This window comes from Ambystoma mexicanum, chromosome 4q (assembly GCF_040938575.1).
Source record: "Ambystoma mexicanum isolate Mex_15411 chromosome 4q, UKY_AmexF1_1, whole genome shotgun sequence".
NCBI classification, from domain to species: Eukaryota; Metazoa; Chordata; class Amphibia; order Caudata; family Ambystomatidae; genus Ambystoma; species Ambystoma mexicanum.
Genome location: NC_090928.1, coordinates 759,034,852 through 759,061,357, shown reverse-complemented (window position 1 = coordinate 759,061,357; position 26,506 = coordinate 759,034,852). Strand labels below are relative to the sequence as shown.

Sequence of the window (26,506 nt, the reverse complement as noted above, 5' to 3'; positions counted from 1 at the left end):
TCAGACCCCTGCATAAGTTCACGAGTTGGCACTGCCGCTGCACGGTACGCGGGAAGACACAGTTCATTCGGACATATTGGGTGGCTCCCCCCAGGTGTCGGGGGTGGATCACCGCATCCAGTTCCTTTTCATACACACTGCACAAGGGCGAGCCAACGGACCGCTCCACCGGTACAGCCAATATAGCGGATACCATTATGGGGGAACCAGCCAAGGTGGGAAGAGGCTCCAAAACCCCGGCAGGCAAAAAGAAGGGCCCGATGGATGCATACACGGGAAGTCAAAACCCTGCCACGATTGTGGAGCCTCATTCTCCCACTGATGTGACTTCGAACCCTGAACCTGGCGATCAAGTTGATAAACTTACAGAGATAGTTCAGAGTGGCTTCCTTTCTATTAATACGAAACTAGATGACATTGTTTCCACCATGGGCTCCCTTAAGGCCAGAGTGGAAAAGGAGAGCTCACGTGTCACAGAGGCTGAAAACAGAATAAGCACCAACGAAGACACCATCACACACCACACCCGAGATATTGCCCAGATCAAAGGAGACCTGGCCAAATTGCAAAACAAGTGCGAGGATCTCGAATCGAGATCAAGGAGGAACAACATCCGAGTGGTGGGGGTTTCTGAATCCTTTGGGAAAAGCCAGATGGAGCGGCAATTGGAGGAGCTACTTAAAACCCTGTTTGGACGTGAGGCATTCTCAGATCACTTTCTGGTCGAAAGGGCACATCGCACTTTGGCCCCGGCTCCTAAACCGGGTGCCCCGCCACGCACTATCATTGCAAAACTCCTGAACTACAGAGACAGGGACACAATCCTGCGCAGGGCAAGAGAGATCGGAACACTTCAGTTTGAGGAAAATCGTATTCACATATATCCTGACTTTTCTGCTGGGGTACAGGCGAACAGGAGATCCTACGAGCCGGTCAAGAAGCTTCTGCGAGAGCGTCAAATCCCATATGCTCTCATTTTTCCTGCCAAAATGCGAATCCAGCACGCAGGCAGGGCGCATTTTTTTGAATCTCCGGCTGAGGCGACGCACTACATCGAAACCTCTATACCTCTTCCTCCCAAGGGGGGCAGACCGGCGCAAAACAACAGACCCAGACCGGCAGACTGAAAGGGGATTTTGATCTCATGAGACGAACGGAGATATAACATAAGGTACTTGAGGGGCGTAACTTACAAAAAAAAAAGAGATTCTGTAATACTTATTGGTCCAGGCACTCGAGTAAGTGGAGGCTGGGACCCAGTCGGCGGCCATGTGAAGCAACACGGCTACCCTCGGAATGTTCCACGAGTTTGGTTTGATCCATTGTCAAGTTGGGGATGACAATGAGGGTGGGGGGGCGGAAAGGGGAGTTGGGATTGGACGTTACAGTTCTGGACTAGCCCTACAGTGGCACAAAGTTGGTAATTATGACCTGAAATGTAAAAATGTGGTCACATTTGGACCGGTACCGAGCAAAGCATATGAATACTATAGAACTGTCGTTCGTGATGATGTCAGATACTTCCTCATGATGTACAGACGAGGGGCTGAAGGTTAAACTGTTAACATGGAATGTTCGGGGGCTAAGTAATCATATGAAAGCAAAAAAAATAGGTAACTACATCGCTAGACACAGCCCCCAGATACTGATGTTACAAGAAACTCATATGGTGGGGACCGATAATCTGCACATATTGCCTAGATGGGGATCCCTTAGGTACTACACAGACTATTCGTCTCAGTCCAGGGGGGTCATCACACTCATACATCCAGGGCTGGGGTTTAGGCCAGAAGGCCACAGGGTTGACCCACTGGGGAGGTATGTTTTGGTATGGGGGAGATCGCCTCCCAGCGCCTTCTCCTAGTTAACACGTATGGGCCCAATGTCGACGACCCTTCCTTCTATTTAGAACTGTATCAGATAATAGTTTCGCTTGAAATTTCAGGGGTCATTTGGGGGGGGGATTTTAATCTGGTCCTTGACCCGAGCCTGGACAGGGCCTCTAAGGCTGTTAGAGCTCCCAGTAAAGCCGCCCAAACTCTCGCACATATCCAGTCTCAACTACAGTTAGTGGATTCCTGGAGGGAGCTACATCCTGATGGTAGACGATACACATTCTACTCTTCAGTTCCCCAGTGTTGTTAGATCTATTACTCCAAAATGTTCCCGCACCCGCCAGAAGGTGGAGAATGCCCGGCGGAATGCTTGCAGACCCCGGGGAAGTTGAGACATTGCATGTTGAAATTGTGGAATATTTGGTGGACAATGTGGGATCGGTTGATAAGATCTCAACAGTATGGGAGTCCTTTAAGGTTTGGTTAAGGGGAGTGTTGATATCCAGATCTGCTGGTATGCTCAAAAGGGTGAGAGCCGAGTTAACGGAGGTTGAGACCAAACTAGATAGGTTAGAAACAGAATTCACACGTACTCAAAACAAAGACATATTGGTAGACATACAGGCACACCTGCGAGAGTTTAACAAATTGGCCGGCAGAGAGGTGCAATATATTGCGGCACCCATACGAGCTCGCAGATATGGAGAAGGGAATAAGGCGGGTAGAACCCTTTCCAATTTACTCAAGCAGGGCAGACAACCCACCCTGATCACTAGTATTCACACAGCACAAGGCGATGTACGCCTCACTGACGCAGATATAAATGGGGAATTCGTGAACTTCTATAAACACCTCTACTCAAACCAAGATTCGAAGTCACTCCCGGAAATTAGGTCATATTTAGAAGCCCTCTCACTCCCTAAGCTCCCTGAGGAGGATCGCCTCGCCATGGACCTACCGATAACCCCAGACGAGGTCACGGAAGCAATCAAGGGGCTTGCGTCAGGCAGGGCCCCTGGGTCGGATGGAATTGGTGCCGAATTTTACAAAGAGTTCCGCGAGGAACTTGTCCCTGTATTAATGCAGGTGTGGGAGGAGGCTCTTGAAAATAAAATCCTGCCTCCAACCATGAGGGAAGCTGTAATAACGGTCCTCCCCAAGCCACGACGACCACCACAGGACGTATCGTCATATAGACCCCTGTCACTTATAAACACAGATGCAAAAATATTTGCTAAAGTCCTGGCGAACCGACTTCTCCCGGCTGTTCCCACCCTTGTCCACGCTGATCAGAATGGGTTTGTTCCCACAAGGTCCACCGCCCTGAATTTGCGTAGGCTTTTTGGCATCATGGCACAGATAGATCCGGGAAGAAGCGCGGTGGCCATAGCCCTCGATGCAGAGAAGGCATTCGACTCTGTCTCGTGGGTTTACCTTCTTGCGGTCCTTGAGGCGTTCGGGGTGGGCCCCAATTTTGTAAGCTATGTCAGGTTGCTATATACAAAACCTGGTGCACGAGTATTAACCAATAAAACCATCTCTGATATGTTCCTTTTGGGCAGGGGTACCAGACAGGGATGCCCGTTCTCGCCCCTACTGTTTGCTTTAACCATCGAACCAATGGCGGCCGCGGTCAGATTGAGACACATACACCGAGGGATCGGGATGAAGGGGTCCACCCAGCTGATTTCACTCTATGCGGATGACACATTATTATATATCAAAGAACCCGAGGTAAATATAACACCTATAATGGATGAGATACATGAATTCGCAGCATACTCCGGGTACACCATAAACAAGACCAAGTCTGAGATCTTTCCACTCACCCCGGCCACTGGGCGGCCCCCCACCACGGGAGGGCTTAAATGGTCAGAACACCACGTCAGATACTTAGGGGTTCTGGTATCTAGAGACAAACACACGCTGTACTCCGACAATCATGAGATTGCACTACGTAACATATTCACGAAACTCCAGATCTGGGGGCGCCTCCCGCTATCGCTGGCAGGGAGAGTCGCGGTCCTTAAAATGGTGATCCTTCCCAGGCTGCTGTACCTCTTTGTCAACGTCCCCATATGGCCGGGTAGAGTCTTTTTCACCAAACTCCGATCCATAGCTGTCACATTTCTCTGGGGCGGAAAAACGGCTAGAATAAGCTGGGAAAAAATGACGGAACCGTATTCCATGGGAGGCATAGCGGCCCCCGACTTTGAGCTTTATTACTATGTTTCCCAGGCACAGTTTGCAAAACACTGGTACGAGCCCCCAGAAAACACACCACACGCATGGATAGAGGAGCGTACTACACACCCCACAAATATACAATCTGTCCTTTTTGACACAAAGTATAGAGATACTTGTGATTACAACCCTGTGACCTGCACTGTAAGAGCATGGGAGGCAATATTTAAAAGGTTAAAGATTGAGACACCCTACAACCGGGAGGTCCCTCTTTGGAACTTTCCGGGCTTGCCTCCCACTCATGACACTGGCATACGGGAATCGTGGGATCCAAATGGGGAAATGAAAGTGGGCGATATGTTTGTGGAAGGGAAGTTTGCGGATCTGAAGTTGCTCTTGAATGCACTGGGAGATGGACCACTTAGAACCCTCCAATACTACCGCATGAGGTCTGCATTTATTAAGCGATGGCCGACGTTCCCGGATGAACCGGTGGCTCATCCGTGTATACAGTTAATAACAGCTACTAAAGGATTGGGGATCTCCAGGTTATACACCATGGTTCAGGCCCACACCCCTACACTGAACCACGTCAGGGAGAGGTGGGAGGCAGACCTACAGACGCCAATTGAGGAGGCCACATGGGCAAGGTATTGCATGCTTACTAAAAACATCTCACTTAACTCTGGTTTGCGATTGATTCAATTCAAGATTCTAAACAGGTTACATTATACACCCGCCAAGGTGGCTAGGTTTGTTCCGGGTGCTTCCGACTCCTGCCCTAAATGCGATACACCTCAGGCTGATGCCTTTCATATGTACTGGAAATGTCCGGTGGTGGCGGGGTTCTGGAGAGAAGTGGCGGAATTGCTGGAAGAAGTAACACAAGTTCCCCCGGTCATGACTCCTCAGAAATACTTATTTGGCGACATTGGCAAATGTTCCGAACAAATTCGAAGATTATTCAATATTATTTGTGCCATGGCCAAGAAATGCATACTTCAGAAATGGAAGAGCCCCGCCCCGCCTAGTATGAATTATTTTTTGAAAGAATTAACACATGTAAATGAGACAGAGGAACAATTTGTTATGACCCAACCTACAGCATGCAGGCCCAAGGACATATGGGGCCCCTTCAGGGTCTATTTATGTAATATGATTGAGAATGATGACATGCCATTGTAACAGTATATATAGAACTATGGTTAAATGCACTCCTTGTCATATATGCAAGTTTGCACGAGGTGTGGTGCCGTTGTACCTTTGTGACCATCAATAAAGAAAGTTTAAAAAAAAAAAAAAAAGTATTCCGGATCCGAGGGAGCAGGTCTATACTTTCCTATACATTTCTTATTCAAAGCTGGTATAGATTCAGGTGTTTCCCAATTTGTTATAACTCTCTTTTGGAGAGCTCTGTGGAAGGGAAGGACTGGGTCTTTCTGAGGTCCTTCATCAGTAATGTCTGTTAAGTCGTCCTGGTCATATCTTGGGGACACTGATTTCGACCCCATAAAATCTATCACCCCGGTTCAGCATGGTCTGTGGGGTCAGGTCTTTCAAAATCTACCTCAGGTGAGGTGTCTAGGCCACTGTAGAACGTCATAAAGATCTGACATTTTTGAATTCGGATCTATAAGTTCCTCAGGGACTTCTCTTGTCCCAAAATGAACCCCAGCTAATGTAATGTCATCATCAGAGGTTTGTTCCTCAAAAATAGCAGACATAGACTTGAAACATTCTTGCCTGGGCTGAGGGTGGAAGATTTTTTCTGGCATAGGTGGGACAGACCTATCTTTAGCCGTAGTTGTCATTTTGGGAACCGGTATGAGTGATTTTCCGACAAAGGCGTCGACGGCGTTGATGGAATCGACAATGGCTTTGACGCACTCGAAGGAAACCCCGAAGGGGTCGAGGTTGGCTTCAGTGTCGAGTAAGGCTTCGACGCCGAGGCCGAAGGTATCAATGCCATTTTGGGCTTCGACGGACGCGTTGAGTCGATAGTTGACTTCGACGACGAAGACGCCATTTTGTCTTCAGGCAACCTCAATTTAGGTTTTTGTATAGTCTCATGAGGCGCTGGAGATTCATCGTCCGAGGACGCCCTCGACTTTTTATCGGATTTAGTGTGAGACATTTTGGATTTCCCTCTGTCACCATTAGAGTGGACAGGGGCATGCTCTTCACATAGCTTTTTTTGAGGGGGTCGGGGCTGCCTTCTCAAATTATTTTAGCATTGAAGCCCTAAAGGCTCCCATTTCTTTGGGGAATCATGCTTCGAAGGACAATAAATTAACCTTCTGTCAGGCAAAAAAGAAGAGGACGAAGATCTATGATGTCGCTTTTTTGATCTTTTGGATGACGAGGAAGAAGACTTCCTCGAGCGACTTTTCGAACTCGATCGCCTCGACTCATGATGAGATTTAGGTCTCGATTCTCTCGAGTCTTTTAGCAGACTTGAAAGACTCTTCCTCCACCGCTAGCTTACCTTGGCGTTCCTTAAGAGCCTTGTTCGACATCGCCTGACACGACCCGCTTTCGTCCACTCGGTGGTCAGGACTAAAGCACCAAAGGCAGTTACGGTGAGGATCTGTAATGGACATTTTTCTTCCGCATATGAAACACTTCTTAAGACCCGTTTTGGGTGTAGTCAGGGTTGAAGAAGAAGACATTTCTCGTAGTAGGAAAAACTGATGCCCCATTTAGATACACGAAGCAGAAGCTTGGAAAAACGGAACTGAACCAAGGGGCGCGGCTCGAGCCCTTTATACGACGGATGACGTCCACGCTCGAAGGCGGCCTTCGAGGGACCAAGCTACGTGGCCTCGAGCACAGCGCCCTCTGGTGAAAACATTTCCAGAAGAAGCAGCAAGCTGGCGAATATATCTAAGATGAGGAATACGTGGGAGGACACAATCCATTTGAATGGTGTCTCTTTGATTCAATAGAACTTCACAAAATGTCCTGGCTGTGTTATGTCAAATTATGTTACTAGGCACAGACACTCAGAAATCTTGTCCCAAGCACTAGGCCAACTCCTGTGGTACCTATTATCATAAAATATGACTTATGATTCCATGTCCACTCCCCACAGCCTCAAGTGAAGTGGAGTGGGGAGGGCAGAAATCAAGCTGGATCACAGGCAATCAAATCAACACAAGGTAGCCACTAGGCACAGCTAAAATACAAATATTAGCAGGGCAGATGAAAACACAAGGTAGCCACTAGGTACAGCTAAAATACAAACCCTCCCAGTTAAGAGTTATCCCACCCGTTCAAGGTCTGCATCTGACAAATTCTGAGTTACGATAACACCAACGTGCCAGGGCCACAGGGAGGAGCCATATTGCACTCAGAGGGGATGGCCATGTGGATAGCGTTTTCTTAGTATGGCAGATGAAAACACAAGGTAGCCACTCGGCACAGCTAAAATACAAGTATTAACAGAGCAGATGAAAACACAAGGTAGCCACTAGGCACAGCTAAAATACTTTTATTAGCAGGGCAGATGAAAACACAAGGTAATCACTAGGCACAGCTAAAATACAAGTATTAGCAGGGCAGAAGAAAACACAAGGTAGCCACTAGGCACAGCTAAAATACAAATATTAGCAGGGCCGATGAAAACACAAGGTAGCCACTAGGCACAGCTAAAATACAAGTATTAGCAGGGCAGATGAAAACACAAGGTAGCCACTAGGCACAGCTAAAATACAAATATTGGCAGGGCAGATGAAAACACAAGGTAGCCAATTCCGTGCAGATAAGAATCAAAAGAAGCGCTCTGGTTTCTGTCAAGTCAACTGGCTTTTGCACTGCCCTCTGATTTCAACTGAAGCGTAAATGATACACATGGAAAGATACTTATGTAGAGGCCTAGTAGAGGGTAACAAAGACATGAAACAAAAGGGAACTAATTTGAGAAGTATATCTTACATAAGTAGCATAAGAATATCTTACAATGCCTTCCCTCTTGTTGTTCCTTACATCTTTGCCAAAAGGAACCAAATTCACATTTCCTTCCCCCTCTCCTATTACCTCCTGAGTAATTATTCCTGGGAGGGTAGGACTCCAGTTCTTTACACTCCAAAACTATCATATTTTTAACAAATTGATAGAGTCCGCTCCCCTTTGCCTGGGGTAACCTGTCTTGACACCTAGTGCATTTCTCTATAATTGTCCCCCATTCTTCCATAAATAAGGATATGTCATCAATTGCCATATATGTCAGTTTTTTCATCAGAAAGGATTCCCAGCTAGGCAGCCTATACCTCACACAGTCCCTTGGGGAAAGCCCAAATAGTAACATTAAAGGGTTTAACTGCATAGTGCCCCCCTTGATCCAACGAGTAGTTCAGCCCATTAAGTTTGGATAATAGGGTAGGTCCATCACATATGGAGGAAAGTCTCTACTCGTCCACACCCCTCACACAATGAGGGGCTACACTTGGAAACATCTTTGAACGTCTAGTCCAGGGTTGTCCAACTCCGGGCCTCGAGGGCTGGAAACATGTCGGATTTTCAGGATATCCCTTTTTAATATTCATGAGATGAATTTGCATACAGTGATTCTGAAATGTATGCACTTTTTTTATCATGAATATTAATGAGGGATATCCTGAAAACCTGTCAGGATTCCGGCCCTCGAGGCCTGGAGTTGGACAACCCTGGTCTAGTCTGATCCAAATGTCGTCCATGGAGGACCATAAAATTATGTTCCATGGCATGAGTGGACAGATTCTCATGAAATGTGACCATGAACATCTCTTTCCATAATTCCTGTGAACTTTCTCTTCCTATGGCCTTTTCCCAGAAGGTCTTAAACTTGGGTTTATCCTCCATTCTGCTAGCCAAGATTGCCCTGTATATCTTGGGTATTAATCCTTTTCTAGATTGAACAGAACTAAACCCTTTTCCAGTGGCGTAGACTCTCACGTTAATTTTCCTTTCCATTTAGAATCCAGCATTATTCCTTTAAGTCACAGCTATTGAAAGACTCCAAATGTACTCGATCATAGTATATCCCGTACTTCATTGTATGTTGTAAAACCCTCCCAGTTAAGAGTTATCCCACCCTTTCAAGGTCTGCATCTGACAAATTCTGAGTTACGATAACACCAACGTGCCAGGGCCACAGGGAGGAGCCATATTGCACTCAGAGGGGATGGCCATGTGGATAGCGTTTTCTTTCCCTATCATCGCCCCACAAGTACTAAAAAATGCATAAAAATGGTTGTGAGCAAATCCTATGGGGTATATGACTTCCCGGAGACCAAAGTAGGTGTCTCACTTTCGTTGGGTAAGTTGCACAGTGTTACAAATACGTCCAGAATGTCCTAAAGTCATCCCTCATATGCTCTAATAGAACCCTTACCTGTGCTGCTTTGCAATATCCAAAACAATCCGGGAATTCAAACCCTCCCTCATCTATCGGGTGAGAGAGAATATTTCGTCCCACTCTTATCTTATTTTCTTGCCAAACAAATCAGAATACCACAAAGCTAATTGTAATGACAAATGTCTCTGGCACCACAGTTGGGAGCATCGTAAAAAAAAGTGCCGCCTTGGCAGAACGATAATTTTCACAGTGGTCAACCGCCCAAACCAAGACAGAGCAATGCTTGTCCATCTATTTAGAGCTGTTATTAACATTTTCAAAATCGTTTAAAAATGTAAACAATATCACATGTCCAACTCCCTAGGTACCATAATTCCCAGCTATTTTATTTAAAGTTTCTCCAGCTTCATCCCATAGGTCTCCATGGACACTTGCAGAACCCCTCCAAGCTCCCCTCTCTGGAAAACAAAGGATTTGGTGTAGTTTATCTTAAGTACTGGCAAGTCCCCATACTCCCTTTATACTCCACCATCGCTTTGAAAGATCCCTCTGGTTTTATCAAAAACATAAGTATGTTTTCCGCAAATAGAGAAATCTGGAAGTCGAATCTTTTACATTTCACCCCAAAATATTGTTTTTTTGATGGATTACAGCAGTCAGTGGTCCTAATACTATTACCCGAGCGAACAGGAGAGAGTGGACACTGCTAAACAGCTGAAATAGATCCGAGATAAGCCCATTATCTAGCAGTTTTGCCTTTGGTCAATCATAAAGTGATGCCAGCCAAGTTCTGAAGTTGTTACCTATGCCAAATCCTTCCAGTACACCTTGCATTAATTCCCATTCAACTTAGTTGAATGCTTTTTCTAAATCTAGAGAAATAAGGCATTCGTCCTCTCCCCAAGTCTGTATCAGGTAAACCAGATTGAGTGTATTCCTAACATATTCTGAACCTTATCTTCTCTGGATAAATCCCACCTGTTCCCCATGAATCAATATAGGCAGCACTTTGTTTAATCTATTGATCAGAGTTTCAGCTAGGATTTTAATATATGCATGAAAATAAGGAGATAGGCCTAAAACACTAACACAACAATTGGTCCCTTCCCTTCCTCGGACTAACCGAGAGCCAAGCACAGATCATTGATCTTGGGAGAAGGCGTCCATCCAGAACCTTACTTAAAAGTCTAAAAAGAACAGAGGCCAAATACAAATGGAATAATTTGTAAATCTTACTGTACAGCCATCCTTCCCTGGCGCCTTCCCACTAGTCATATTTTTAATTGTTCCTAAAAAAAATTCTGAGGTTGTAATATGATATGACATTTATAACACGCCTATACACAATTGTTTCAAGGGTGAATCTACACTCTGGGCATATTCCACACTCAGTCTAACTTGTCTAAATAGGAACTTGTAGCCAGTTTGTCTCCATCCCACTTCGAAGAATATAGGACCTCATAAATAATCCTCAATTACCCCATAATTCATTCCTTATTCCTAATTAATTGCCCCCTAATTTTTTTAACACATACCAACACGCATGACTTCTAATAGTCTTTTTGCTTACGGAAACTGATTTCTATCACCCTCACTATCCTATTCCTCCCTCTCTCCATCGGATCTTAGCTCTTTTATTTACTTTCTTAGGGCATTTTCTCTCTTCTGAGGACCCTAATTTGATCAGTTCCCCAAATTATGACCTTAAAACCCTCCCATAAAATCGGAGTGGAAACCACTTATGTATCGTTTATGTCATGGTATTCTCGTATTTTCTCACCTATCTCTTGAACAATTGCCTTATCTTTCAAAATCATTGCAGCTACTGCGTCACTTTTTAGGGCAGTTTATCCACTGCCCCAGAGTATTATATGCTAAGTAATGATCGGACCACCAAAGGGAGTAGCTATTGGCTTCTTCCATCCATGGGAGTAGCTGGTAATCCATAGGAATCACCACAGGAATCCACCAAATCCAAGTCACTGTTTAGCTCTTGGAATTTGATTCTCTGAATATCATCTTCTGCGGCCAGTTAGTGTTTCATACCCTTCCACTAAAATGAAAGAGAGCTTTATCTCTCAGCCAGAGTTAGGATTTTACACTGCTTGCGTCTGACCAGTGAAAATGCAGATAAGTCCTGGAATATCACGACTTTCTAATTCCCATAGCCCAGTGGCCCAGAATGTTTTGCTTTGTTCAGGGTCTGTGTTTTATCAGAGAAATAGTGAAATTGCACAAAAGCAGATCTCTGCCCTAACCTCCATCATCTGATCTATGGGCCCTATCAGTCATAGGCTCCATTCTTTCTTCTTAAAGGAGAGACTAATTATGTATTTTAAGGCCTTTTCAATGTCTTTCGCAGACTCTCCCTCCTTTTTCTTGGATACCATAAACCGAAGATTGTTGTGCCTCTCTTGATTTTCAATGTCATTCAGCTTTCAGCGCACTCTCTCCCCCTTTCTCTCCATTTCAGACACCCGGACATCCATCTGTGTCTCCAATAGATCTGCTGACATCTTATTTGCTTCCATGCTTTGCACTCTCTCTCCTCTATCAAATCCAGTCTACCTTTCACCTCCTCCAGCTTGGGTGCCATACGTGACCTCATTCCTCTGATTTCTTCCAAGATGGCCCTTATGACCTCCAGTCACTACTTATCCACCTTGGGAACTGGCTCTGGGATTCCAGCATCTTCCTTTTACCCTCCATCTTGCCTTCTTCTCCTCACTGGAATTACTGTAGGTCTAGATTCCAACTCATCTGTCCTTAAAGGCACAGGAAGGGAGTAGTTTCTTACTTGTAACTCCATTTCTCCAGCGTTGGTATCTTTCATGGATTCACATGCTGTGAATATTCCCCTTTGTCAGGCTGGGAATCCGCAGTGACTTTGATTTACTACTTTTCCTATTGAAAAACATTGACACCCTGAGTGTCCCATCAACGTCGTTGTGGGTGCTATTGGTCCCCACCAATAGGACGTCGAGTGTATATCCGCCCCCCCCTCCCCTAGCAGCTTACCCTCAGATTTTAACCACTCCAGCTGGAGGACAACCCCCTGTAGAGGATGTTTGCCTGGAGGGGAGGAATGGAGGGCGCATGTGAATCCATGAAAGATACCAACGCTCGAGGAGTTACAGGTAAGAAATTAAGAAACTACTCCCTTCTCCAGAATTGGATCTTTCATGGATTCATATGTTGTGAATAGATTTTATAGCAGTATACATGTGTGGAGGAGAAAAACCAACCAAACAAAGATTTGAAACCTTTGCATTTTTATGCACTTGCCAGAAGCATACATACGTAATTACCAAAAAACCCTGCAAGCTGCGGGGCTTACCTTCCTGGAACGGCCATTGAAGAACTGCTTGTCCCATTTGCACGTCTTCCACGTGCTGTTATTGCAAGCAGTAGTGCCTAGTGAATGTGTGAGGTACTGCTCATGTTGCCGCCTGGAAAACTTCTTTGAGGGGCACTCCTGACCAGAGAGCTGCAGAGGCCGCTGTAGCTCTAGTAGAATGTGCTCTGGCTGTAACTCTGCAGTGGCCTGTGGGTCTTTGCATGGCAGAAGGATATCGCAGAGGATATCCACCTTGTGATTCCCTGTTTGGTGATGGCTTTCCCTTGGTTAGAGGGCCCAAAAGCGCTGTCTCGCTGCTCTAAAGGATTTTGTCCGGTTCAGGTAGTATTTTAAGAGCCTTTTTACATCCAGACAAGGCAATGCTCTCTCCACTGGGGATATGGCATTCTGGAAGAATGTAGGTAAAGTGAGGATTGGTGGAGAGGATTACTTTGTCCTTTGCAAAACGGAGGTACGAAGGGTCGGAGGGTCCACTACTAAGGCCTGCAGTTCAGAGACTTGTCTGGAGGATGTAATGGCGATCAGGAACGCCACTTTCTAGGTTACAAACTCGATATGCACCGAAGAGAGGTTCAAAAGAGGTTTTCATGAGGCCGGCTAGGACCAGATTTATGTGCCACACCGGTGGAATTCTTTTCTTCAGTGGGAAAAAGCGAAAAATCCTCTTTAGGAAGTGCTTGAGCAGCCTGTCATTGTAAAGAGGAGGCTTTCACTCTTTCCTGGTGAACCTGGAGATTGCTGCCAGGTGTAAATTTATGGAGGAGATCGCAAGACCTTCCTTTGCCAGTTTCAGTAGATAGGGAAGAATCTGTTGTGGTCGTATGGTCAGTGGGTGAAGGTTGGACTGCTGTGAACACCATGCGCAGAACCTTTACCACTTCTGGTTGTAGGAGTTAATAGTGCAAGGTGCCCTAGCTGCCGCTAGTATGCACTGGCATTCCTGCGGGATGTCTAGATGGCTGAATTCGGCATAATCAGGAGTCACGTTGTCAGCTTGAGGGATCCTGGGTCGTGATGTAGAATTGCACTGTTGTGCTATGACAGGAGGTAGGCGTGGGGCCCCAGATGTATTGGATTGTCTGCGATAGCTGAATGAGCTTCGAGAACCAGATTTGTCTCGGCCAGTACGATGCCACCAGGATTATCATGCACTGGTATCTGCAGATCATCTGGATTAAATTCCTGATCAGCGGGAAAGGAGGAAACGCATATGTGAAGATGCTACTCCATGGGAATGAGAACGCGTCCCCCTCTGAGTAGGGGTGTGGTAACCTGTTTGTGAATTCTTTGCATTGTTTGTTGCACCTTGTGGCGAAGAGGTCCAGAAGAGGCTTGTTTATTTGGTTGTCGTGAATGTGCCCTTTGTGGGACTGTGTAGAATCCCTGCTGAGGATGTCTGCCTATTGGTTGTGTATCTCCGGAAGGTAGAATGCTTGCAAAGCGATGTTGTTTTGAATGGACCAGTGCCAAATGGTTTGCGCTTCCTGAGACAAGGTGTTTGACCTTGTTCCACTCTGCTTGCGCAGGTAAAACATTGAGGTGGTATTGTCCGTGAAGATCCACACTACTGAATTTTTGATCAGTGGAAGGAAAGACTTTCGTGCCACATGGAGTGCTCGCAGCTCCAGGACATTTATGTGCAGGGTCGATTCTTCGGGAGTACGCAGGCCTTTGATCTGGTGTTTTCCTTGATGAGCTCCCCAACCCGCCAAGGAGGCATTGGTCACGATAGTGCATTGGTGAGTCGGTGTTAGGAAAGATTTCATTTATGTATAATTTTCTGTCCATTTGTGGACCGCCCAAACTTTCTGTTTTTGTTTGGATATCATTTCCTGACTTTTTACCAGTGGAGCCCAGCCTTCAGCTGTGCTCCCCTGGGCTTTTGCTCACTTGTTATGGGGAAAATGACACGTCCTTCAGAATGTCAGTACTGGGAAACTATGTTTCCCTTAGTCTTTGACTATGTTGCTATTACTTGGTAACTTTTGAACAGTGCACAATGTACCTTTCAGTACCGTGCGCTGAGGTCCTTTTTGTTTTATGGTCCTAGACACGCTCAAAGGATTTTTTGGTGATTGTACGAGTGCGCCTGGGACGAACTAGTGCAGCAGTTACTTTTTATAAATGTTTTACTTCTTTTTACTAAATCACATCACGTTTAATGTGTTTGGTTCAAGACTCTGGCCAGGTCTGAAAATGGCTGAGCCACAAAGTCTTTTGTTCTGTCCCATGGCCATTTTGTCCCTTGCCTTCACACAGGTCGAGTAACCTGGGTTTTCCTTATTTGGGCATGTAGCCTCCTGCGAAAACTGATCTCTTTCACAGGCTTCTGTCTGCCACGTTTGTGTGCACAAGAAGCGGGTTGGGACTGTCTGGCCCCAATCCACACTACTGGTGCCAAGATGTCTGGAGTTCCTGTATTACTTGGACCACCGTGGACTGTGATTGGTCCATGACTGGGATGCCTGCATGAGAGCAGTTCTTCGATTGGAAGTCCCCGATTTTGGTGCAAAGCTAATCTTGGATAAGAGAAGGGGCTCTGCATCCAATACAGGCAGATCATATGAGTTCTCTCTGAACTACAGAAGGTAGTATCCTGCACCGAAGAAAGGAACTTGTGGAACCAGCGTAGACGCTTTGGAAGGTTTGGCACCTTTCACCCTCTGCCGTCCCGTCAGACCTCTGTTTTCTTCATCAATCAAGAAGGTCTGCCAAGGTGTTTCACCCTCTTGCAGTAGTGGGAACAACTACTCTCGGCGCCCCCTGCTTACCCACCAAACTATCCCCTCAGAAGTGTTCCTGGGCAATCTAGTGAACTGTCCAGCTCTACTTCAGGGTATCCTGCAGAATCCCTGCCGTATCGGGTTGATACCCGAGACTTGGGACATCGCTTGCTTGGGGTCCCGTGCACTCTCCTGCCAATTCTTGCAGGCCTAACTTCACTGGGTCCTGAATTAGAAGAGTGTGTAACACTGCACACATCTGTGATGCCCGCGTCACTACCTGTTGGTGACAGTCACTATAGGTGTCTTGATGACCTGCTGTCCTGTGCCCTGAAGCCTCCTGAACTGGAATTTTCTTTGTATCTCCTTCAGAAATTGAGAAAAGGCAACTGTTCCGTCACAGACGTTCTATCCCGCAGTCGCTGAGAGCTGGAGCGCCGCAAAACTATAGGATTGGAACCTACTAGCGACCTCGACTAAACTGGCAAAGTTTGGTCCAGACTGTGCCGAGGGTCGGTGAGTACTTGCATCACTTACCGGTGACCCCTTGGAATAACACGGATATCCTTTAAAAGGTATTTGCTTTTGCATTGGTTAGCTGCGCTCCCTAGCTATTCGCACCTTTTGAAAACTGCTCCGCCACCGAGGGTAGATCCTACTGGAATAGTGGGAACCAATTCTTCGCCCCTTCGAGACTTGCTACAGCTCTCCCAAGAAGACCTGCTTTTTGTTCTGCCAGGGCGAACATGCGTTTTTTTACGCACAATTGTGCTGTTGCGCATAAGGCTCCCCACTTTTTAGGGCTGGACTCGAAAGTTAGGGAACAACTCAGAAGAATTGTCTAATGCTCCTTGTGTGTTAACCTACCCATCTCTTTACAGGTTGCGGCTGTGTTTTACTCATTTGTCGCATTAGGAAACGTATTGTACATATGTTATATATTAGAGTATTTTGTATGGTGACTGTTTTTATATAACTGAAGTTTACTTGTGTCTATTGGTCCGTATGACAATAAATGTATAGATAATTTTCATATACACTTGTCTAAGAGTAATTTGTGGTTCGTTGCTGTGTGTGCTCATTGTGGGCTTTCGATCACTCTCACCCCTCCTGAGACTTAGTCTTGACCGCCTACCAAGCTACCTAGCTTGATCTGGCTTGTCCAGAAGGTTCCCCTGTTTCACTAATCAGAGGGTGGCCTCCTAAACCTCCGCCCACCAAGTAAGAGTTTAGAAATCCATCTTAACAGTCGGTTCTACTAGTGGCATCCCTTTCGAGATGCTGTTGAGGAGCGTCCAACATTTCAGTGTTTTGGAGAGTACAGGGGTGGTGGTTATCTTGTCTCTCCAGGAACCTTGTGTCTGGGACCATCTGGTATCGAGAATCGCTGTACCGGTCGCATGTGTAGCCTGCAATTGGGTATTAGTGGAATGCAGGAAGACATGGTCCCCAGTAGAGCCATGTATTTGCGCATCGTGATTTGTTTGTTTGTGATGAAAGAGCATGTCAGGGTTATCAATTTTTGCACTCTGTCGGCTGAGTGTCTGGTGTGGCCCTGTCCCGTGAAAAACTGTACGCCCAGGAACACCAAACATTTTGATAGCACTATGCACGTTTTGGCGCAGTTGATTGCAAATCCCAATAGTTAGAGAAGAGTTTCTGTTTGGCTCAGCAAAGTCGCGGTTTCTTGATTTGTTGGGCCTCGGACCAACCAGTCGTCTAGGTATGGCTAGATGTGGTGGCCCTGTTTTCTGAGGAAAACTGCCACTGGTGCTAGGCAATTTGTGAAAGTCCTGAGGGCCGAATGGAAGGACTCGGAACTGGTAATGACTTTCACCGACCTTGAATCTGAGATACTCTCAGATGTATTGGGATATGAAAGTAGGTGTCTTTCAGGTCTAAAGCCACTAGAAGTTCGTGAGGCTGTACAGTCTTTTTGACGTCTTGCAGTGTGATCATTTTGAACATTTGTTTCTTGATGTTTTTGTTTAATTTCCTTAAGTCCAGGTATGGACACTACTTCCCGTCCGGCTTCTTTACCACGAAGAATCTTGAGTATACTCCTTTTCCACTCGATAAAGGAGGAACTCTTTTTTATTTGTTTCTATTGCCTTTTTTTTTTACATTTGACGCACTTCTTGTAGGAGAATTCGAAGGTGCAGATGTGAGACCTTTACGAGAGGTAAGGGTTTTTGTATGCGTTTGACCTTCTTTTTCAGGAGGGAGAGGATCCAAGCTTCTTTAAGACTGGCTGGCATAGTACTGTAAGTGAATGAGACGTTAATGAAGGAAGTGATGATAGGTGCTAGCACGTCAGCACAGTCTTTGATGAGGGAAGCTGGGCAAATATCGCCTTTGCATTTGGAGGGTTTCAGGCTCTGGATTAGCTTTGAGACTTCACTTTCGGCAAGGTCTCTGAAGGTGAAAGGTTTGGTGGAAGGAGTTGGGAGGGGAGGAATCGAGTTGGAGTTGGTAGCTACTGGGTTGTTCTTGAATGTGGCTTGTAGAGAGAGTATTTTTTGATTTAGGGTGTCGATTTTTCCTAAGAGAGCAGCTTGGATGTCCGAGCACCATGATGCGTCTTTCGTGATGGTGGCGGTGTTGAACTGGGGGATTCTTATTCCCTGTATGTGGTAAAGATTTCTTTGGTGTTGAAGGCGGCGTTGATGATTCTGGAGTTAAAGGGGTTGGATTTTGCTGCGATAGTTGCTGCATTGTATTGTTTGGATATTGTATTGAACTCATTTTTCAAAGAGTGGGAGGGGTCCTTCCGCCAAGCGAGCTGGGCTTGACATTTCAATGTCAAGAGTTCCATGAGCTCTGGTGTGAACCAGGAGTTTGCAGGTCTTACTGTCTTGGAATTGTGAGAGGCTAGGGAAGCTAAGATGCTCACCGCTTTAGAGAGGAGTAAGGTGTATGTTGCCATAAGTATGTCTGGGTTAGGTGTGAATGGGGGATGCAGCTCTCATGTGTAAAGCAGGGGAAGGATGTGGTCTCTACTGAGCTCGCGTGAGCTGCGTGTTACTGCAGGAGTTAGAGGGTTGGAAGTTGTATTGACTTTGGCGGCTGCGAGATCGAGAAGAAGATGATGTTATGGTCAGACCAAGGACAGGGAGTAATGGAACTAGTGGTGATCTTACAGTTATGGTCAGCAATCCAGTCTAGTATACATCCTTTATAATGTGTGGGCGAGGTAATGCCTTGACAGAATCCTAGGGTGTTTAGGGCATCAGATAGCGAGGATGCCTGAGGGTCGTTATGGTCAAGGAGGCCCAAGTTGAGGTCTCCCAGTAAGATAATTTGAGAAGAAGGTTTCAGGTTGTCTTGTAAAATGTGAAGTAGGTTTTGTTCGAAATTGTGGTTGGCCTGGTGGGCAGTAGAGGAAGTTGATGGTGATAGTGCATGTAGGAGTGGGTGAGAATTTGAGTGAGAGGATATGAGAAGGGTCTTCGAGGGTGGACTTGCAGCTTCTGATGGGGAGGGATTATCTGACTATAAGGGCGACGCCGCCTGCTCTGGCAGACACTCTGTCATTACGGTAGGTGTAACGCTGGGGTATGGCTAGGGATAGTGTGGGCTGCAGGTGTCGTGAAGCCAGGTCTCTGATATGGCTAACGCGTCAAGGTTGTGTTCTGAGATGAGGTAATTAATGTCTAGTGCATGTGTGGGAACGCGCGTTGATGAGTGTGCAGTTGAAAAGGGACTGTTTGGATGTAAAAGGGGCAAGTGGTCCAATGACAGGATTGATGTCTGAATGGTTAGATGATGGATTGTGCAGTTGGGGGCTCTGTGTTGGTTGAGTGATGTGACTGGTGTGTGGCAGTGAAGCAATGTTTATGGTGATGTTAAATGGAGGGGCCGGCTTCATGTTGATAGAGAGGATGGCAGTGGTAGTGACTTGGTGAGTGGGTAATTCCTTCCTAGCAATTAAGCCAAGTATGGGGGTAGTCAAGGGGGCAGGTACAAAGCTGTGTTGGTTGTGCTCCTCAGTGTGGAGGGTGAGCACACTGGAATTGGTGGGGGGTGGCAGGGTGGTGGATGTGGTGGAAGCGTGGATATTGGGGGTGTCTTGGAGGAAGTGGGGCTGTGTGTGCAGGCACAGGCTTGCATTTCTGGTGACAAGAAGTTGGGGTGAAGTGGCAGTGGGGCTACCCCAGAAGCGAGACCGCAGTCTCTTGTTCCTTAGTGCGGGCAAGTGGTGAGTAGTGGCAGATAGCTTGTGGTTTTCAGTCTGAGGCTGGTGGATGGGCGTGGTAGCTTTTGGCTGGCAAATATGGGGGAGGCTAATGGTTGATCGCACCCAGGGATGAGCGCGTAGCGAGGAGCGCGATGGAAGGGTTTGGCTTTCCATTAGCGGTGTGCTGGCTTGGTAGGGATCCGATAGGAGCGCAGTGCGCATGATGTCAAGATTGGGGGCTGGGGATCGGTAGGTAGGAGATGCCTTGGTGGAGTGTGCTTTTTGCAATAAGCATGCTCGCAGCCTAGAGAATATAAATCGCACAGAGACCATACTAGATGGATTAGCCACCCACCAAATTGAAGAACGGAGACACTGGGAGGGTTTAGACCAACTTATAAGAAACCAATATAGACCAATTCTTCCCCACAGGGTTTTACAATCATATTACGAGGGGAAAGACTAAGGATTTTTTTTCCTAAACTTTGAAAGGTTGGCAAATCAATTACATTGGGATGAGGAAATTAAACCATGTTATATTGCACCCGTATTGAGAGGAGAACAAGTAGCCTACCAAGCTTTACATCCTGGTATGATGTAGTTCCCAGGGCATTCCAGGAAGTAAAGCGATGTTCCCTCTCATTATTTTTCCCTAAGTATGGAAATGATTAGCCTTCGTGTGCACATTATTTTCCATGTGCGCAACTGAATAACGAGGTAAGCCACTTTGTGAGCAAGCGTAGTTAGTGAGATACCATCTCCGAAGAGTTTAGAAGGCAATTTCCCCTTTCCAACCACATCAGTTCTTTACAAATCAGTGAAAAAGGAGCATCTTACAACTCTTTTTCAAAACATATAGGCTATATGTGAATATAAGGAGAGAGCTCATTAACCAGTCCAAGACTTCAAGATATACCATAGTACCTACAAAAAGTACTCCTGCACAGAGAGAAAAATGTGTATGCACAAAAAAGCTTTGCATGCTCACGATAAACAATAGGTTTAATTGTGGCTGTGAATTTGTAACGCTAAGTTATACGGCTTTGTATTCTATGAAAGATGTATTCCTTGTCTAATCGTGCACTTGGTCTGGATTTGTGGTTTAGACTGGACCTAGATATATTGACTATGTGAGGATGTTTACTTAATATTTTCACTTTCCACTATTAGCCTGGTTAGGCACGTTAACTTCAATGCACACACATTTCTGCCTTCTATGTTTGAATGTGTGCTTAGACCTCCCAGAACTTGTCAAATGTTTTCATGGCCTTAACTTGTATACAAACAGGCATTGGGCCTCATTACGACCCAGGCGGTAAATTACCGCCTGGGTCGTACCCTTACCACCATGGTGTAAACTACATTTACACCATGGTGGATGGCGGATTTACCGCCCCATTCCAAGGTGAGTGGGGCGGTAAATCCCCATTTCCCATTTTACCCTTCCCCATTCCCATTTTTGCCCCATAGAGCATAATGGGAGTGGGGAAGGCGCTAATTACGCCACCGTAAATTACGGTGGCGTAATTAGCACCATAGTCCCTTAGCGCCATGGATTTTAACGCCTGCAAAAAGCAGGCGTTAAAATCACCATGGCGCTAAGGGACCTTGTAATCAGGCGTTAAGGGTCGGTGCCGTTTACGGCGCCTTTAACCCCTTAACGCCTGACTCGTAATGAGGCCCATTGTCAGTTCTCTACATAAGTCATACATTCATACAGATTTCTATTTATGACATTCGTTATATTATTAGATGTAGTAATGTTATGTTGTAAATGTCATCCTGTGATATTACATATACAGTAAAAGCTTGGTTATCCGGCGCCCTGTTAACTGGAACACTCTTAACTAGCATCTCACATTGCCAGTGATAGTAAAATGCAGGTAAAAAATGCCAGATAACCCAAGTATTCAAGCTAGATAACCAAGGGGCCAGATGATAGAGCGCCAGTAAAGAGACCAAAAAGCCTGAAAACTTTGTGTTCCAGCCTCTTTGCTCTGTTGTCCAGCTCTCTGCTACCAAGTAAACCAATATTTCAGTTACATGGCATATTTTATTATCGACATTGAGTTTCCACTGTACATGCAAACCTGCATTGGCATCCGATATCTGTATGTACTACCTTAACTTTGTGCTTATCGATATTTAAATATTTATAAAGGTGGGTTTGTATGTTCGAGGTTGCCTCCAGCCCCATAACAGTTGGTGGGCTGAACCTTTGGCCCAGGTCGGCATACCAGTCTGGGGTGTACTGGCGGTAGTGAAATCTGACCAACCCACTCATTTGCCCTGCACAGGGTGGGGTCTGACCCTGTGCTATCAGTATAGGCGATTTTTGGAGACTGCCAATTTTGCGACTTAAAAAAATAGGAAGTTAGGACACAAAGTCGGCATACCAGTCTAGGGTTTACTGGCGAGAGTGAAATCTGATCATCCCACCCTTTCGCCCTTCACAGGGGTAGAGCGAGGTCTGGCCCTGTTCTATCAGTATATGGAATTTCGGGAGATTTGCTAATTTTGCAAAAATAGGAAGTTGTGACACAATAAAACTTACTCAAGGATATAGCAGAACCCCACGTCCATGTCACCTACAGAACCGGGCAATGCCGGGTGGTACACTAGTACTTCATAATGAAGAAGTCACACTTATTGCCTTCAAAAAGGGAGAACTTATACATTTATAACACAGGAGGGTTCCTTCATGATAAGGACGGCAGTCGCGGTGCTCCTGCTGATCTGCTTTTAACTTCCTTTAATTTGATTAACTTTGTGCTTTTAATTTATGCAAACTAGGTTAGCTTGTTCTATTTTTAGTATTGCCTGCACGCACTTTCCTTTATCTTTTATTTAGTTGGTTTTATATTATTTGCGGTTTTCATAGTTTGCTTCATTTCCTTGTATTTGCTGCATTAGACTTGGGTGAGGGTGCCTGGCTATTAAGAACTACCAGGACTGGGACCTGGTTTATGTTGCCAGTCCTATTTTTATTTTCTTGCTGAACACATGACTGGTTCCTCATTTTATCTTCCAGCTCTATCAGATCCTGTCCTGTATTTTACTATGACAATACCATGTGTAGATGTATTCATAGACCTCGGCAGTCGCGCGAAGAGGGCGCTTGCTGAAGTCTCGCTTAAGTCTAGTCTGTCTGTGCCCGCCTTTGCCTTTCCGGGCTTCGGATGGGCCATGGAATCATAACCGCAGGGTATTCATGGTCTGCATTGCTTCAACTGGTTCCGTTGAATACAGTGTTTGTTGCCTTTGTTGGCCACTGATTCTTACGTTTCTAATTTGGCACCTCAGCCCCTCGCCTTTAACAAGATGAGATGTCTGCTTTTCAATAACAATTCTATACCGGCACATAAACCTGATTGCTATGACCTGCTTAGTGATCTGTCCCCGGACCTTTGTTTTACTATGTAGACATGGCTGCGTGATTCATCTGGACCTGCGTTAATTCAAGCTTTGCCATCTACATGTAATATTCTGCATGTAGAGAGGGATTCTATCCATCCGGGTGGTCTATTAGCAATCATTTCCTGCCCTGCACTTGCCTGTGTTATGCTGCCGCTTTCACACAACATTCAAATGGAAGCTTTGTTTGCTCGGATTACCGTATCTGTCAATCAAACCTCACACATATTGTTGGTTTATCGTCCACCCACTCATGATCCAACCTTTTGTTCTTTCTATTTGGATCTGGCCACCAACCTTAAACATCGCCAATCGTATCTGATTGTTCTTGGTGACTATAATCTGCATTCCACCAAGGTCTCGTCCTTTTCATGAAGGGTTTTGTACAATCTCTGCATGATCTCCACCTTCTGCAACATATTTTTGGTCCAACTCATGGTCAGGGCAATAGGTTGGATTTAACTGTTGCTGCCACTGTGCTTATTACAGTTTTCCCGTCTTTTAGTGTTGTATGGACTGATCAGATTGTTCTTCCTTTTTTGATCAATTATTCTGCTCCTTGTTTCACCTGTTCTAGCCAAGGTGCAATTGGCATCTAATATGCCCTTCTGCCATTTCTGTTAAAATTAAAATATCTTGCCCCGCTGTGACAGTTAATCTGTCTCAGCTGTCCCAGACTTTCAGCGATATAGTTTATCGGCTTGCACCTTTGAGATCATCTAAGCCCCGGGCCCGTCCATCGGGCATTGACTATTGTCAATCTGCTAGAACCTTGTTTTGTGAAACCACAGGAATATACCAGCAAGCTATTTCTGAGGCTGTCTTTATTTTTCTGGCCAGATTGAAAAAGCTCTTAATCAGCCTAAAAATTGTTCAAAATTGTTCACACTTTCTGTTAGATCTACTTTGTTTAATTTAATTTCTCCTTCTCAGACATTATGTGATTCTTTGTCTAATTATTTCATTGATAAGACTGATCTCATTCAGTAGAAAATATCCCTGTCTCTCTCTAGTCTTCCTTCCTTGTGTTTGTCCCTGGAAACTGTTTGCACCAACCAATCTCTTTCTTGGTCTACTTTCCCTTCTGTCTGTACTGAGGATACTATCCAGGCTACAAATACATTGAAAGCTTCTTCTCCTCTTGACCCTATTCCTCTTTCAGTTCTGAACATGATTATATCTGACATTGCCTCATTGGTCACCTCTGCTGTAAATCATTAACTTACCTCTAGCTCTATTCCTTCTACTCTTAAACAAGTCTTGGTTACCCGCTCTTGAAGAAACCCTCTCTTGACTCTTTGCTTGCAGCCAATTATCGGCCTATTTCTCTTCTTTCTTTTCTTATGAAGCTTTTAGAATCCTTTGTTACTCTTATGCCCAGTTCTTTTCTTGAAACAACTTCTTTCTTTGACTCTTTTCAGTGAGCCGTGGCAACGAATCGGGTCTAGTCTCTTCTCTGTCGTGGACAATCTTGCACGTCTGATCAAGGTAGCACTGGCACGCTGATTCTGTTAGATCTATCGGCCGCCTTTGACACCATAGATCATTCCATATTATTGAATAGGCTCGGCAAGGCCGGTATTTCTGGATCGGTGCTGGCCTGGTTTGGTTACTTTCTTCACAACCGCTTTCAAACCATTTTTTTGCCTCCTTTTCTATCCTTGTCCCAATCAGTCGCATGTGGTGTCCCCCAACGATATGCTCTTTCACCTATTCTTTTTAATGTATATATTCAGCCGCTTGCTAAACTTATTCAGTCTTTTGGTTTTAGCTGTTATACATATGCTGACAACACTCAGATTGGTCTCACTGATGAAGCCCAACAAGGCCGAAACATGTTTGGGGATGCTTGTAGTCTCGTGCAGAAGGGATGTGACCAAACAGTTCGGGCTGGACTGGCCCTTTTGGTGTGGGATCGAGCCTGATTTGCATATGGTCTTTCTCCTTTTGTAATGGCTTGGCAGGCGAAGAACGATGGTCTGGAGGGTTGCCCAGAACACTGCAACGAAGGTGTGATATGTAATACATCAAGTCCCTTCGCACTTCAATCTTACTTGGGACAGCGGACAATCCTGAAACTCGTTCCTTGAGTCGCAGATAGATGACTCCACCAATAGAGGATGAATTAAGTGTCTAAAGAGATTGTCAGATGTTTTCTACAGATATCGATCTCTTTCAGTAGACAAAGACAAGCCATCACTATTTGAAGGAGTACGATTTTCTGGGGTACTTTAACCCAGGGTTGCATGATGCCAATCATCTGCATACCTCACCAGGAAATTGTCTAAAATGACAACAGGCTCAGTCAACTGTGATACCCTAAGGTGGGTTCATTATAGTTCCCAAAACAAAGCTGCGGCTGCTTCTGGAGCATCTATAGGCTGTCAGTATTCTGGGTTCTCCCATTGCAAGATCCTGGTTCTGCATCCTCAAAGTAGGGGCATAGCTCCAAAAACCAGAGAGTTTAAAAATTGAGCTTTTCAAATGATGCTCTAGTTGGGGTTACATCTATCATTGGCCCCCAAACTCCTAACCCACATCCTTCTCCAAATCAGGTCTTGCCTTGATTATAAAAGGCCCTTAAAATCATACTTTCCCCCATGAAGTCCTACCTCCCGGATTGACTACTTCTAGAAATGTTTGAGTTTGTGGTGTTTGATTCATACGCTACACCAAATAATAAGAAAACCAAAAAATAATGATATGGACTAAGACATCCTTTACTAGAAATGCAGTATCACAGTGTAATGTATTTCTTTAAAGTTAAGGTGCATTTCTCAAACATGCCTGCATCTGGTACAGTAAGCCTTAAAGGAGAAATGTAATTTAGTTGTCCTTATAAAAGTACTAGAGCAGGGATTAAATGTCAAGTTGCAAGTTATCAGCCATCCATAAAAAGTCACTCACCACCTCAATTTGACACATACACACAACAGACCATTCACTACTCACCAAGAGTCAAGTATCACCAGCTAATGGCAAGTGGCACGTTCAGATTTTGAGCCCTGTACTAGAGGATAGGTGTTTTGAAAGCTGTACCCCACCATCTGCACCCCAAATGTCCATGCAGGCCATCTGCACCCTGTACCTCAACCCCCGCCTGTCACTTTTATTTAACATGGGCCAATAAAAACCAATATGCATACTTTTGAAAAATAGTATTCTATAGTACTTATTTAAACGTAAATACCTGCAAGACTATCCAGGTAGTTTATGAATTTTTTCAGGAAATTAGCTGCATTGGCGGAATCTGCAGGAATGGAATAGAACATTGTTGAGTACACAATGGTGTACCATTATAAACATTTTAACATGATATTCTATCATTGTGCAATCAATGTATATACTACAAAGCAAGTAACAGTGATCCGGCATTAGTACTCCTAGGTGGAAAGTTTGAGCAAATGTACAAAGTCTGCTTTTTTCTGATTTTTCCATAAAACATATCAGAAAGAGTATACTCATCATAAAGACTTTGCT

At 45.2% G+C, this 26,506-nt stretch overlaps 1 protein-coding gene across 1 annotated transcript in view; it reads right to left on the bottom strand.

Moving 5' to 3' along the window:
- LOC138467288 (uncharacterized) overlaps positions 1-26,298 on the bottom strand; it is a 5,113,521-nt gene extending 5,087,223 nt beyond the window's left edge. The window contains exon 1 of the mRNA XM_069607285.1: positions 26,217-26,298. Within this exon, the coding sequence (XP_069463386.1) occupies positions 26,217-26,298 (82 nt within the window). The remainder of the gene's footprint in view (positions 1-26,216) is intronic.
- Positions 26,299-26,506: the final 208 nt, after the last annotated feature.